Source organism: Neurospora hispaniola (genome assembly GCF_033458365.1).
Source record: "Neurospora hispaniola strain FGSC 10403 chromosome Unknown B0T23scaffold_5, whole genome shotgun sequence".
NCBI classification, from domain to species: domain Eukaryota; kingdom Fungi; phylum Ascomycota; class Sordariomycetes; order Sordariales; family Sordariaceae; genus Neurospora; species Neurospora hispaniola.
This window is the reverse complement of record NW_026944410.1, coordinates 3114639-3128602: the sequence shown is the minus strand read 5'-3', so window position 1 is coordinate 3128602 and position 13964 is coordinate 3114639. Positions and strand designations below refer to the sequence as shown.

The 13964-nt window shown below is 53.3% G+C and overlaps 4 protein-coding genes across 4 annotated transcripts; all 4 read left to right on the top strand.

Annotated features, from left to right (window-relative positions):
• Positions 1-3: 3 nt before the first annotated feature.
• B0T23DRAFT_382859 (putative GTP-binding protein Drab11) lies at positions 4-1659 on the top strand. Its single transcript, XM_062837358.1, has 5 exons — positions 4-198; positions 326-338; positions 441-830; positions 913-993; positions 1066-1659. The coding sequence occupies exons 1-5, from the start codon at positions 178-180 to the stop codon at positions 1203-1205; spliced, it is 645 nt and encodes a 214-aa protein (XP_062692137.1). The 5' UTR covers positions 4-177; the 3' UTR covers positions 1206-1659.
• Positions 1660-2354: 695 nt separating this feature from the next.
• Positions 2355-3503, top strand: B0T23DRAFT_318261 (Brix domain-containing protein; the record flags this gene model as incomplete). Its single annotated transcript, XM_062835064.1, has 3 exons — positions 2355-2497; positions 2576-2793; positions 2890-3503. The coding sequence occupies 3 exons, from the start codon at positions 2355-2357 to the stop codon at positions 3501-3503; spliced, it is 975 nt and encodes a 324-aa protein (XP_062692136.1).
• Positions 3504-5728: 2225 nt separating this feature from the next.
• Positions 5729-8641, top strand: B0T23DRAFT_173799 (uncharacterized protein). The gene is made up of 5 exons (XM_062832959.1): positions 5729-7384; positions 7440-7503; positions 7558-7650; positions 7710-7884; positions 7974-8641. Exons 1-5 carry the CDS (start codon positions 5802-5804, stop codon positions 8291-8293), a joined length of 2235 nt encoding a protein of 744 aa, XP_062692135.1. The 5' UTR covers positions 5729-5801; the 3' UTR covers positions 8294-8641.
• A 481-nt stretch (positions 8642-9122) lies between these two features.
• Positions 9123-13838, top strand: B0T23DRAFT_382853 (uncharacterized protein). The gene is given in 3 exon segments (XM_062837357.1): positions 9123-9504; positions 11463-13623; positions 13634-13838. 2 exon segments carry the CDS (start codon positions 9368-9370, stop codon positions 13510-13512), a joined length of 2187 nt encoding a protein of 728 aa, XP_062692134.1. The 5' UTR covers positions 9123-9367; the 3' UTR covers positions 13513-13623; positions 13634-13838.
• Positions 13839-13964: the final 126 nt, after the last annotated feature.

Genomic DNA, 13964 nt, shown 5'->3' with positions numbered 1-13964 from the left:
CACCACCACTGATCGAACCCGAACTCACATACATCGCATTGCCCTTGACTTTGTCTGCATACAGTACAACTATCAACGCGACAACCACTTGCCAGACATTGCCTCAGCCCATCGCCAGCTCTGCGAATTCCAGCATACCCTCTGCCTCCAGCACCTCTGTCATCACACACCGCAACCATGGCCAACGACGAGTACGATGTAAGCCCGCCTTCTCTTTCTTGCCGTCCGCCTGCCTATCATCCATCTTGCGTCGATTCGATATCCTTGTTAGGACGTGCCCCCTTTATTCCGCCCGCTTGCGCTGACCAGCCTGTGACTGTCACAGTTTCTCTTCAAAGGTACCGCAAGCATACCCCTCCCCAGAAGCTCCGAAGCAGTCGCGACGATGCGATGACGGCGGCGGCGGCCAATCAGTTACTGACTGCAGATCCCGCTACCAGTGGTCCTCATCGGAGACTCGGGCGTCGGAAAGTCCAACCTTCTCAGTCGATTCACCCGTAACGAGTTCAACCTCGACTCCAAGTCCACCATCGGCGTCGAGTTTGCCACCAGATCCATTCAGGTCGACTCCAAGACAATCAAGGCACAGATTTGGGATACTGCTGGCCAGGAACGTTATCGCGCCATCACCTCTGCCTACTACCGCGGTGCTGTCGGCGCCCTCCTCGTCTACGATATCAGCAAGGGCGTGACGTTTGAGAACGTGAACCGATGGCTGAAGGAACTGCGCGACCATGCCGACCAGAACATTGTCATCATGCTCGTGGGTAACAAGAGCGATTTGCGGCATCTGAGAGCCGTGCCCACGGAGGACGCCAAAAAGTTTGCCGGTACGTTTGCGCGTCACAGCAATGACGACATTGTCGCTCGGGAAAGCCGTATCGCCAGGATGACTGACTGAGAGAATCGCAGAGGAAAACCACTTATCCTTTATCGAGACTTCGGCTCTCGACGCCACAAACGTCGAGCTCGCGTTCCAAAACATTTTGACTGGTAACGTTTGCCCAAAGCCTACAGCCGCTGCTGTGGCGCGAGCTTACCGCTAACATGCGATCATTTATCTAGAAATCTACAAGATCGTGTCGACCAAGAACTTCGATAACGGCCCTAGCGGGTCCAACGAGGGACACCAAAACCTGTCTGGCCAGAGCATCTCGCTCAGTCAGACCGCGAACGACCCCCAGGCGAAGTCTGGCTGCTGTTAGGAGGTGCTTGATTCTCCGGGCCGGGAACCGAGTGGCCCTGAAGGGTTGAGGTGCAGGGTGCAGCAGAGTACAACAGGGTGCCGAACCAAGAACGGCGTCACATATGTCTGACATGAAGCAATGGGAGGCTTATGATGAACAATGAAGAGCAGCATCGGGGGAAAAGTACGGACGGATCCTGCCCAGTCTTATTACATCACGGTCGCCGATGGGATGGTCTGTTTTTCTTTTTCTCTCTATTTTTTGGGCTTTTGGGGAGGGGGAAAGGATGCTCGTCTTCCAGCCTTTCCTTTTTGTTGTTATTACTACTACTACCCCTTTCTTCCCTTTTCCCCCCGTGCTGGTCGTTGGAATTTTCCTCAATGTGGTTAACGAAGCCATCACTTGCGCATGGGTTACGAAAGATATTATTTAGTTGAAATGAACTATGGGCGATAAACAGCCCTTAACTCAACCTGGTATTGCTCCAAGTTGTCAAGGTCTCCATCTGTTGCATCCACAATGTGGGAGAAGAGGAGTACCTCGAGAGTGAGTAGTACGTAACGATAATCGTGCAGGGTCTCGTTATGATATTGGTTATGTGCAACAGCGGGAAAAGGTCAACACAAATCAAGACATCTGGGCTTGCCTGGTGGATTATGGTGACTGCCGTTACCTACTCCCATCGCGTCACCCGAGGCGATTGAAGTGGGTTTGAGTGCGGACAAGAGGCCAGTCCCATCCCCCACTGTAGGGCAGACAAGAGAGAAGAACGCGTGGAACTTAGACTGTGTGTAGGCAATGGAATCCCCAGAATTTGGGGGTCCGGATTCCAGGTTGGGTCCATCAGTGGGACAAATGCGGGTTGCCCAGACCGCCGACCGCCTTTCAGCTGTTCCAAGCAGGGGGATGGGACAGGGACGCTAGTAAGATAAGAGAAGCTTATCGGAGTGGGGCTGCGATTGGCCGGCGAACTTTTTTTGAGATGGAACAGCCTGCACTCCATCACTGCGCTTCGCCCGCGACGTTCGTGGATGGAGCATTGAATTCACCTTTGCAATCCGCATTCCGTTTTTCTGCCATCACTTCCACCACAACCACCACCAACTTCAGTCACCCTTGTCCTTCGCCCGATTTTGATACCCAAAGAACGACAAGAACAAAAGGAAAATGGCCGCCGTTTACAAGTCGCTCTCGAAGAGCGCCAAGAAGGTCGAGGACACGGAGAACGACAACAACACCACCACCAATGGCGGCTTCCGGAAGAACAAGCAGAGAGTTCTGATTCTCTCGTCCAGAGGCGTTACCTACAGGTACATATGGACCCTGCATACCTGCAATATGGAAGAAGGAAGGGTCAATCGCTAACTGCTTTTGCGCCCCGAGTACAGACACAGACATCTCCTCAACGATCTCGCAGCGATGCTCCCCCACGGCCGCAAAGACGTCAAGTTCGATTCCAAGTCCAAGCTTTACCAATTGAACGAGCTTGCCGAGCTCTACAACTGCAACAACGTCATGTTCTTCGAGGCGCGCAAGGGCAAGGATCTGTACATGTGGTTTAGCAAGGTCCCCAACGGCCCTACGGTCAAGTTCCACGCCCAAAACTGTGAGCACAACCCATATCCGAGATACGCATTGTGGAAAAAAAAAAAAAAAAAAAAAAAAAAAAAAAAAAAAGAATCGGATTCTAACGAAAGCGCAGTGCACACCATGGAAGAGCTTCACTTCACAGGTAACTGCCTCAAGGGCTCGAGGCCACTCCTCTCCTTCGACCTCGCCTTCGAGCAAGAGCCGCACTACCGCGTCATCAAGGAGGTGTTTTTGCAAATGTTTGGCGTCCCCCAGGGCGCGCGCAAGTCAAAACCGTTTATCGACCACGTCATGAGCTTCAGCATTGCCGACGGCAAGATTTGGGTGCGCAACTACGAGATCCGGGAGGTGGAGAAGGCCAAGGGCGAGAAGGACAGCGAAGGAAACGACATTGTCCCCGAGAGCGACAAGTCATCATCGAAAAAGAGAAAGGGCGCGCCCAACGCGGAGCTCAAGGACACAGACGTCAGCCTGGTTGAGATCGGACCTCGGTTCGTCCTAACGCCCATCATCATACAGGAGGGCGCGTTCGGCGGCCCTATCATTTACGAGAACAAGCGCTTTATCTCGCCCAACCAGGTGCGCTCGGAGCTGCGCAAGGCCAAGGCGACCAGGCACAACGCCAGGGTGGAGCAGGTCAAGGAGAGGCTCGGCAAGCTCGAGACCCTCACGGCCCAGGCGAAGAAGGAGAAGGATGTCTTGGATACCCGGGAGCTCTTTGCTTAGAGAAAGGAGAAGGAGGGGGAAGAGAGAGAGAGAGCTTTTCACAACACGATTTCATCATGTCTGTTCGCTTGCGACACACCAAAGCAACACACGCCTTAGGTTTAGGGGTAATGAAGGAGTTTTTTGTACTTTTGCTGACTGGCTGGTTTGGTCTGGTTCGGGAAAAAGAAAGGAAATCGATTTGCATTGTACAACATTACAGTATTCGTGGGGATGTGTGAGACGGAGGAGCTGTCCTCTCTTGACAGTTGGGAAAGAGGATCATGATCGAGTGGTAGATGAGCACTCAGCGTATAAGGTGCTGGCTCGAAAACGGACACATCAGATCAAGATTGAGTGATGAACGCCGTCGTGGCTCCGGTCTTGGTCGTGTTGGAAGGAGATGGTCAAAGAAGGGTAGGAGAGCAAGTACTTTGCTCGGCACCTCACCTCACTAAGGGTTGACTGTTTATAACCACACTCTGAGGGAGGTGTGGTTCACATAGGACCTGGACTCTACCTTGAATACAGCTGCATTGTGAAGAATTGTCTCATATTGTTGCTCTATGATTTGGGTTGTTTCTAGATATGTAAGAAACAGGAGGTGTCTCTTTCGTTGAGTTGTTGGGATGATATCACCACTTTCAGTACTCTCCTCAAGGAGAAGAAAAAGTACCATGTTTCATCCTAAGGTAGCTTTGGGCGACATCGTCTCAAATTTCAAGGTTTCTAACGGACTAGCCATTTGTTCAGGGGCTTTGGGTCGTCTAAGTCATGTAGTGTGCGTGGGAGTTGGCGCGAGTTTGGTGCTTCTTGAAAACAAGAGATAAGGACTGGAGCCGATACCTCGGACGTCGCTCCTTAAAGCGAAAGACAAATGGCTTGAGTCTAATGTTGAACACCTATGGCTAACACTTTGAATCAAATTTAGAGGCAAAAAACGACTCAGAGTACTTTGGTCATGACTCAGGTTCATGGATATCGGAGGAGAGACGGGAGTTGAGGATAGAGGGTTCACTTCACTCATTGTGAAAGTTCGCTACAGGGGACCTGTTCCCTCCAGAACAGTGAGGGAAAGAGCGGGAGGCTCCGGCCTACTTACCTCTAGGCCCCCTTGCGTGCCTGCCTAGCGTACCTTGGGCACCTAACTGGCATGTAGTGCCTGGCCCCGAGATTGCCAGTGCCAATTCCCGCCCCATTTCAGCGCTGCTTCTAGTTCTCAATTCCCTTCTAAACTTCAACACCACAATTACAACCAAACAACAAACTGAACACCTCCCGATCCGTCCTCCCAAACGCCTCAGCAAAGCACTTGAACGGGCACTTTCTACATCCCACTATCCTTCGGCAGTGTTCCGCCTTTCTCTTTCGGCACACTTTTGCGCATACCTCGCTTGGATTTGATTACATACACGGTCTTTTCTTGTTGTTTTATTTTTGGCTTCCTTCTTTTTCCAAAAGGCATGCCCCGGCGATTATTCCATAAGCTAGGTAAGCCACCCTCACCCATCGTTCCATCCCCATCTTGGCCGCCGGTTTGGTGTTGCCCCTTCCTTGCTTTCTCTCCACCTTGATTGCGGCAGCGCGCATTCACGCCGCGCGGAATCTGCTTGGAGAAGGTGTCATTGGAAAGCTCAAGATATCCTCATATCATTCATGTCTTGGGGTTCTGCTTCAAGGGTTCGGAAGGCTTCGCGGCGCAAGTGTGTCCGGCCCAGGTCTGACATAACCGCTTCACTCCTGAGACGCTCGGTGGTCGACACGATCATCCATATACACACTCCGCAGCCCACCTGACACATAACTCTTCCTCCCTATTATGTTTCCTGAAAAGACCCCGGATAACTTGCTTCCGACGGCAGAAGTTATGAACGATGACTGTTGGATATCTACTGCTTCACATATCCTTACCCTCTCTCTTTTGACGATAGCCTCTTGCAGTCTCAACTTCCACAGCCACTCTGACTTTCAGTCTGGGTTTGGGTACGGCTGCTTGCCATCTGCGCTTGTGGAAGCTCCGATGTCTACCGTCCAGCGGTTTAAGGGTTTCCCTGCCCAAGGACAGCCAAGATCACCCCTGCCCTGCTCGTTCGTTGTTTGTTATTTCTACCGCAGCACCCATGCCTCTACCTCTCAAGCAGCAACTGCTCTTTTGCTGTGTTGTCAGATCCCAAAAGACGTCCTGAACTGCCTTCGATTCGTTTGTCCAGTCATTCACGTTGCGTCCTACTAATACGGTCACGTAGGTTTCAAGAGTTGACACCGGCATTATTACTTTTATCCTTCACATAGTCGTCCATCTGGACGGACCATTTCAAGATGGTCGACAACGACAATGATATCGTGATGGACGGCCAAGATACTCATCCTGCCACAATTGACGTGCCGGCAACAAGTAATGGCATCACCAAAACAGAACCGAATGGTCATGATCAGTCCGCGCCAGCCAACGACGAGAAGGAGGAAAAACTGGACGATGAGAAAGATCCCTTCATCTATCCGGCTCGCCTAAAGCGAAGAGGTCTCCTTCCGACAGGATGCTGTTACGACGATCGTATGAAACTTCACGCAAATGCCGACTTTGGCCCAAACCCCCACCATCCCGAAGACCCGTCTCGTATCGAGCATATCATGAGGATATTCAAGAGGGAAGGCCTAGTGTTCACTGGCGACGATGAGGATCTCAAGAAGGTCATCCGCACCGACCCTAGGAGGTACATGTGGCGAATCCCAGCCCGACACGCAACCAAGGAGGAGATCTGCATCGTCCACCACCCTGAGCATTTCCGATGGGTGGAAGATCTGTCACGAAAACCGACATCGGAGCTCCGGCGCCTCTCGACCATTATGGATCAAGGGAGAGACTCCCTTTACGTCGGTAGTATGACATTCGAGGCAGCACTGATCTCAGCTGGAGGTGCTATTGAGACCTGCAAGAGCGTTGTTGTCGGTAATGTCAAGAATGCTTTCGCTGTTATCCGTCCGCCTGGCCATCATGCCGAGTTCGACGCCCCGATGGGCTTCTGTCTCTTCAACAACGTCCCAATAGCAGCCAAGATCTGCCAGACCGAATACCCCGAGATTTGCCGCAAGGTACTTATTTTGGACTGGGACGTTCACCATGGCAATGGCATCCAGAACATGTTCTACGACGACCCGAATATCCTGTATATCTCGCTACACGTCTACATGAACGGCTCGTTCTACCCTGGAAAACCGGATAACCCGATGACGCCAGATGGCAGTATTGAGAATTGTGGAGCAGGGCCAGGCTTGGGAAAGAACGTCAACATTGGCTGGCATGACCAAGGAATGGGTGACGGCGAGTACATGGCGGCTTTCCAAAAGATTGTCATGCCGATTGCCCACGAGTTTGATCCCGACCTTGTCATCATCTCCGCCGGGTTCGACGCTGCGGACGGCGACGAGCTGGGTGCTTGCTTTGTATCGCCAGCTTGCTACGCTCACATGACACATATGCTCATGTCCTTGGCCAACGGAAAGGTGGCGGTCTGTCTAGAAGGCGGCTACAACCTTGCGGCCATCTCCAAGTCAGCCTTGGCCGTAGCCCGTACGCTCATGGGTGAACCGCCCCCGAAGATGGATCTCCCCAAAATCAACAAGGAGGCTGCTCGGGTTCTGGCTAAGGTGCAGGCGTACCAAGCGCCGTACTGGGAATGCATGCGACCAGGCATTGTAGATGTCCAGGAGATGCAGAGTCAAGGTGGCCAGAGGTTACATGATGTTGTCCGCTCAGCTCAGCGCTTCAACCTTTCGGAGAAGTTTGGCATGTTCCCGCTGTATATCCAGCGTGATGTGCTATTCAAGTCCTTTGAGAATCAGGTGCTGGTTACGCGGAACGCAAGTGAAGCCCGCAAGCTTCTTGTAGTCATCCATGACCCGTAAGTTGCAATTGCGTCCTCCCTGCTAGACCGAGCTAATTGCGTCCTGCTACAGACCAGAACTGCATGCCCAGCCAGATCCCCTTGACAACAGTCTCCAGCCACACGACTCCTGGATTGTAAGCTCTACATCTTTTGCCCGTTGCGCCACTATAACCTAATAGAAAATATAGACGGACAGCATCCCGCAGTACATCCAGTGGGCCATCAACAGGAAGATTGGTGTTATCGATATCAACATTCCTCAATACATTACACATCCAGAGGTAGGGATGACGATGCCCGACAAGGTGTAGAATAAGATCGTGCTAACCTCAACATGTAGGACACGGAGTCATTGGCCCCCAAGGTCGACGAGCGAACGCAACAAGCACAGATCCAGGAGCTCATGTGCTACATCTGGGATAACTACCTCCAACTCTACGACAATGTGGACGACATCTTCCTCATGGGCGTCGGCAACGCTTACCTCGGGGTCAAGCTCCTACTCATTAACAGAGGTATGTACATGATTTTCTGCACTGTGTCCTCCTTCTCCCATATTCCTTGAGGCTCTGATGACTGACATGCGATTCTTCAAACCCTACAGACGTGAAGTCGCGAATCTCGGGAGTCGTCAATTTTGTTAACGGCAATCTCCGTCCTGTGAAATCGGACGTCGACACGGATCTTTCATCGTGGTACAAGGATAACTCTCGGGTCTATGTGTCGGCGGACCATGCATGCTGGGCGGATGCCGACTTGAGCCGGAAGGTTATGAAGCGCCGGTTCGGTTCGGTCATTCGCAGCAACGTGAGCGGGTTGGGTCGCATGATGAATGAGCACTTTAAGGACGTTCAGGATTGGATGGTTGATAGGATGGTACCGGAGGAGGAGAAACTGGGCGATGAGATGGTGGAGGACGCGTGAGATATGAACAAGACGGGCCTTGGTCCCTTGGACGCTGCGGTTGGTGATGGCGAGTTTAAGATAAGCTGTCGTGGTGGTAGCTTGGACTACAATACTGGAAATATGTTGACCTACCTAGAGCCTTGCTGTGAGGATCCTTCGGTGCCATGGTCGATTATCTGGTGTTCCAGGGTGGGTGGATCTCGGTGTTGATAATGGCTTGCTCTTCGTTCCATGACACAAGAGTTTGGTTAGGCAAGACAGGACCCTCCGCTCAAACGAATTTGAGCCTTATCACCTTGGACATAGATCGTATTAGAGTGCGTAGCAACGTAGTATCATTTCATCCACAAGCGCTTTTTGTCCTCCCCAGTTCTGCGATCTGGTGACTCGTAACGAGGTGGACTTGGTTGACATCCTACCGAAATCGTCGTCTCCGATTTCACTATCAGACCATCTGACAGCTCCCGTTTGCTATGTAGTCTCTTTCTTGATTATAGTTGATCGTAATTACTCGCTCGGAGACTTGGGTTCATTGGTGAAGCTTATCCTTGTCTAAACCCTAAAACCTTCAATATCGCCACCCGCCAGTGCTTTGTAGCGATCCATGGGACGCGTCGGTTTGTTCGGCCAGACCGCGTCTGAACGTGCTTGGGCCTCCTTGGTTCATGTTCGTGGCGGATTCTGGCCAAGCCACGCTGTCACGGTCTGGAGGTTATGTGGGTCCCATTTGCAGTCGTCTAGCGACACCCATCCACGTGACTGCGTGTCCGCGCTAGCAAGTTGGCTTGAGTTCCCGGCAGGCAAAACTTTTGAGTTGGCACTCCTTTGCAAGCGGACGGGGGCGGTTCACTGCACTCACTGCACGAATCGCGGTCACGATTCGTTCGGTTCGTTTTTACCTTGCAGCGCCTTGAGCCTCAATATTTCCATTTCCACCGAACAACAACATCTCTATACGTGCAGAGTACCAAAGCGAGCGACGACGACACTTCACCAACAACCAACCGCCTAGAATTCGCCCTCATCTTCAGCTTGTCCATCATTATCGTCGCCCGATCTGATCTTCGCGTTAAGGTCAAACCACCACCCCTTATGCGACCAGATTACCCCTTCAAGCATCACCACCACCGCGGGCCTGCAGCACGGCATACTGCTAGAAACCACAACCATACTCCTTTATCGGGGGGAGGGCCACCGCTCGATGCCGTGGCGATGGAGAGAAGTAGAAGGTAAGTTTTTTTCTTTTTGGTTCATGTGTTGATCTTCATGTTTAGTGAATGGTGGGAGGACGCCAGTGCGAGCTTTTGTTGTACTCATATCTCTTCTCAAGTGAGAAGCTCAAAAGAAAAACAAGAAGAAAAAGATGGATTGTTATACGAACCTTTGACGATGCCAATTGAGACTTGGATGGAATGGGAACCGATGGGAACAAACTACCTGCAGCATGGACCAACCAAGAGGGGAAGGCGGAAGTGATGGTTTCATGGAACTCATGCGATACTCGGAGGAGGGGTGAAGGAGGGAAAGAATGTGGGAAGATACCGTATGGTATTGCTGCTGCCCGTAAAAGGCAGTGCGACGCCGGGGGATCGGACAAACGAACGGAGAGGCCGACTCGACCATGAGACTTTTATTTTGCCCATCAACACCGACGAGGAGCAAGCGACATTGGCGAAGGGACACGTGTGCCTTCTACATATCATCAGCAGTGTCTGGACAATGACGACGGCGTCGGATCGGACTTCCGAGAATTCTGCTCGAATCTATTTGAGCCGCGTTCATGCACGCAGACAGGAGTCGAATCTACGCCAACTCTTTTGCCGACATGCCCGTCACTCAGCAGCCCCAAGGGCCTCACTCATGCGCGTCCGGATGTTCTAAGTTTCGAACGCTGATAAGTATGGACACTTGTCTGCTTTCCTCCCTGGGATCTGGCATCAAGCCTCGGCGGATCTACGAGTTCATCAATCCCACGACTTGTACCACTATGAACAACACATTCGCCATCTCGACCGTCATCAGATTTTTTGGACAGATCTGGTTTTGCACACGTTGTCGGACCCTCCTGAACAACCGCTATCGATCTCGAGATTCGTCTCCCGCCAGTACCGTCGTTACCAGTCATCAATTTGCCTGACGTACTCTACTACGATGTCAGAAGAAGACCCCGCAGCAGCAATTCTGGTTTCCATGAGCCATGATCCACAGGGAGGACTTGACGACAACCAGCACGGTATCCCTCTTGGGTCCGCTCCACAGCAAGGCATGTCGAACGTCGAGCAGCAGCAACAGCAACAGCAAGCCAGTCCGCCCGAAGGAGTGTCGCAGGATCATTCCAATCAAGCAATGGCGTTGGGTTTAAATGCCGAGAACCACATTCTCCAGGGGCCTGTGTACAACCCGAACGCCCAGGCTGTCACTACATTTTCTCAGCATCACGTCCAGCTTGCGCTAGCTTTGGGTTACGATGCCATGGACATTGATTATGTTCAAACTGTCATTGCAGTTTCTCAGAACAACTCCCAGCCTGCCCAAGCTTTGGGCTCTGATGTCATGGACATCGACACTGCCCACCCAACCGCTACAATGGACAGCAGGGGCAGAGAACGGTCGAGATCTCTGACTCCTGAGGCGGCGGGATCAAACAAGCAGAAAAAGCGAAGAAGCTACAGCCCGGTTATCCTGCCATGTACCTATGACGCCGAGGGAAGGGCAACTTATCCGGGTCCCAAAACATATGTCGACAAAGTCAACGATTTGCGACATGGACGCTATACTCTGTTGGAAGGACAACTTCCTCCCACTACGGGACTCCAGATGTACAAGCCGCGGCGTCGCCGTCGCGGCCCTCGCCGCTAGTTTTCTTGAACCCCCATACTTCCCGGTTCAAGGTTCTTTGGGGTTATCACTTTTAAGATTTTTGTTTGTTATCAGTCAATCCTGTCGGAGCAGTCTACCTCCGAATGCCAAGAAGTCGGGTCTGCTTGACAGTCTTGAAGCGTCATTGTCTCCTGCTTTTGTGGATCCATGCTGCCGGTGGTTTGACCGTGGCTCGGTTCTCTTTCTTTCTGTTGTCTTCCTTTTCTCTTATTGTTAAGCTCGTGCTGGCCAAGCGGACCCACGCCATAGCTGCATTTTGGAGCTTAACCTATAGCCAGGGGTACGTTCTAACAGATGGCTCGTACAGATATGAAGATGGGGAAGTTCGGAGGTATGGAGCGGGCGAATCCTACCGTCCCTATAACAGAGATCGGTCGCCTCGGGCCACTCGCAGTCCCTTGAGAGACCGAGGCCGTACTCCGCCCGGCGCCAGCGACAGTTATGTTCCAAGTAGATCCCCACGCCGCCGCTCGCGTAGTGGTGATCGGTTGGTCGATCGTATAGGAGAACGTGGAGGAGATCGTTTGGGGGACCGTTTGGTCGATCGCATGGGAGATCGTGTAGGCGACCGCCTGGCTGATCGCGTTGGTGATCGGATGGGAGATCGTCTTGGAGACCGTTTAGGAGACCGCATTCGTGACCGCATGGGAGACCGTCTCGGCGATCGTATGGGAGACCGTTTGCCAGACCGTCTGGGAGATCGCATGGGAGATCGCCCAGGCGGCATGGGTGACCGGTACAGACGCCCGCGGGATAGGTCCAGGGAACCCGAGAACACTTGGAGAAGACAAGATCGCAGCAGAAGCCGCCCTCGCAGCCCCCCTCCTCGCAGCCCTTCACCACCACGACGGAGTCCCCCTCCCAGGAGAAGCCCTCCGCCCAGATTTGCCTCTCCCCGTCGCGATGAGCGACCTGAGAGAGCTCGATCCCCCCCTCGGCGCGACTTTGAAATACGGAGAAGATCTAGGTCACCATTTGATCGAGATAGAGGAATTCGCCGGAATCGCTCACCACTGAGAAGGACACCACCTGTCGGACCGCGAGGGGGATCTTACCGTCCTCGGTTCCGATCTCCCGAACGCCGTGTTCGTGATCAGGACGATCGTTATCCAGGCCCGGCCTATAGACGCCCGGCGTCACCTCTGCCGCCCAGAGACTCCGTCAACTCATCTGCCATTACCTCTCGCTCTGCGTCAGGCAAGTCTTCGCCGCGTCCGGGCTCTCGCCAGAGAAGAGATGACCGATCAAGACCTCAATCACCGGCACCGGTAGCGGCACCGGCACCGGCACCGGCATCGGCGTCTGTACAAGCACAGACACAGACACAGGCACAAACACAAGCACAGACACAAACAGAGGCACCTACACCCGCACCCCGATCCCCTCCACAACCGGCCGCGCCCACTCCGATTCCTGTGCGTGAGACGCCCAAGCAAGAGCAACGGCCACCGGCACCAGAGCCAGCTCCCACTCCCACTCCCGTCAAATCGCCCCCTAGAGGCCCGGCAGCTTTGAGGGCACCACCCACCGGTCCTGCAGCAACCAGGAACCTGGCACCGCCTGCAGCGCCATCAGCAAGCCCCGCAACTCGTCATCCTCCTCAGACTCCCAGCGGTCCGTCCCGACCCGACACGTCCAGTCCGCCCGTACCACCCTCGGGACCCCGTGGCTACGTGCCTCCTTCCCGAGGAGGCGGCTTCGCACCCCGCGGAGGACGTGGAGGAAACAGCTGGTCAGGCATCTCCCGTCACAATTCCGTCACCAGCAACACCAACGGCCCCGCTGCATCGGTTTCGCCCTCCTCCGGCGGCCCGCCCACCGGCCCCAGCAACGCCAATAACATTCCCACGGGCCCTCGCGCATCCGCAGCCGCCAATGCTGCATCATCCGTCTCCGCCTCCGCAGGCTCAGGAGTCGTCACCTCCACCTCCTCCCCCTCTCCCTCCCTCAGCAGCTCCGCAAAGCCGTTCAACCCACCCACCGGCCCCGCGGCTCACGCCCACTCCCATGGCCACCACGGTCCGCGCGGCCATCAGCAGCAGTCCCTCACCCTTGCGCAATCCCTCATGGCCAGCATGCCCCCCATCATTCCCGGCGTCGGCAAGTTGGACCCGTCGATTGGCTCGGCCATGTTGACGGGCGTCACCAAGGATCTGGACCCGCACCACCGCAAGCTGATGGAGGACGAGGAGCGTATTCGGGAGGAGTTGAATGCCAAGAAGGAGAAGCTGAGGAGGAGCTTGCGGATGTGGAGCAAGATGGAGAGGGAGAGCAAGGCGTTTGAGTTGAAGAGCGATTTGAGTGAGCGGAGCTTGAAGAATTTGGCGGGGGAGGGGTTGGGTGGTGCTGCTTTTTAGTTGACAACGAACGAGTGGCACATCCGTTGGTGATAATGGAAGGGTTACCGGACGGGGGTTTGTCTGTCTGTCTGCCGTGTTCTGTTGATTCTGGTATGATATGGTATGGTATGGTATGGTATGGTATGGTATGCGAGCATACGAATAGACGGTTTGTTTGGTTTGGTGATGGTGATGCTAGACTACAATAAGTGGTACGGCAAATGCATGGATCGGGTTTCAACAATGCATATAGATTACGCAGCGAGAAAAACAGTAAAATATTGACAGTAACTTCTCTTTTCGATTTTAGTGATGTGTGTGGCTAGATGTGCGTGCCGTGTGTTACCTTATCTCTAGTGATCAAAACGGGGCAGAAATGAGAACAGCGAAAAGTAAGAAACAATGAATGCACTTATTCAAAATGAGAAAACATGTTGCTGTCCTGTTCGTATTTCTCTGTGCTTCCTTTA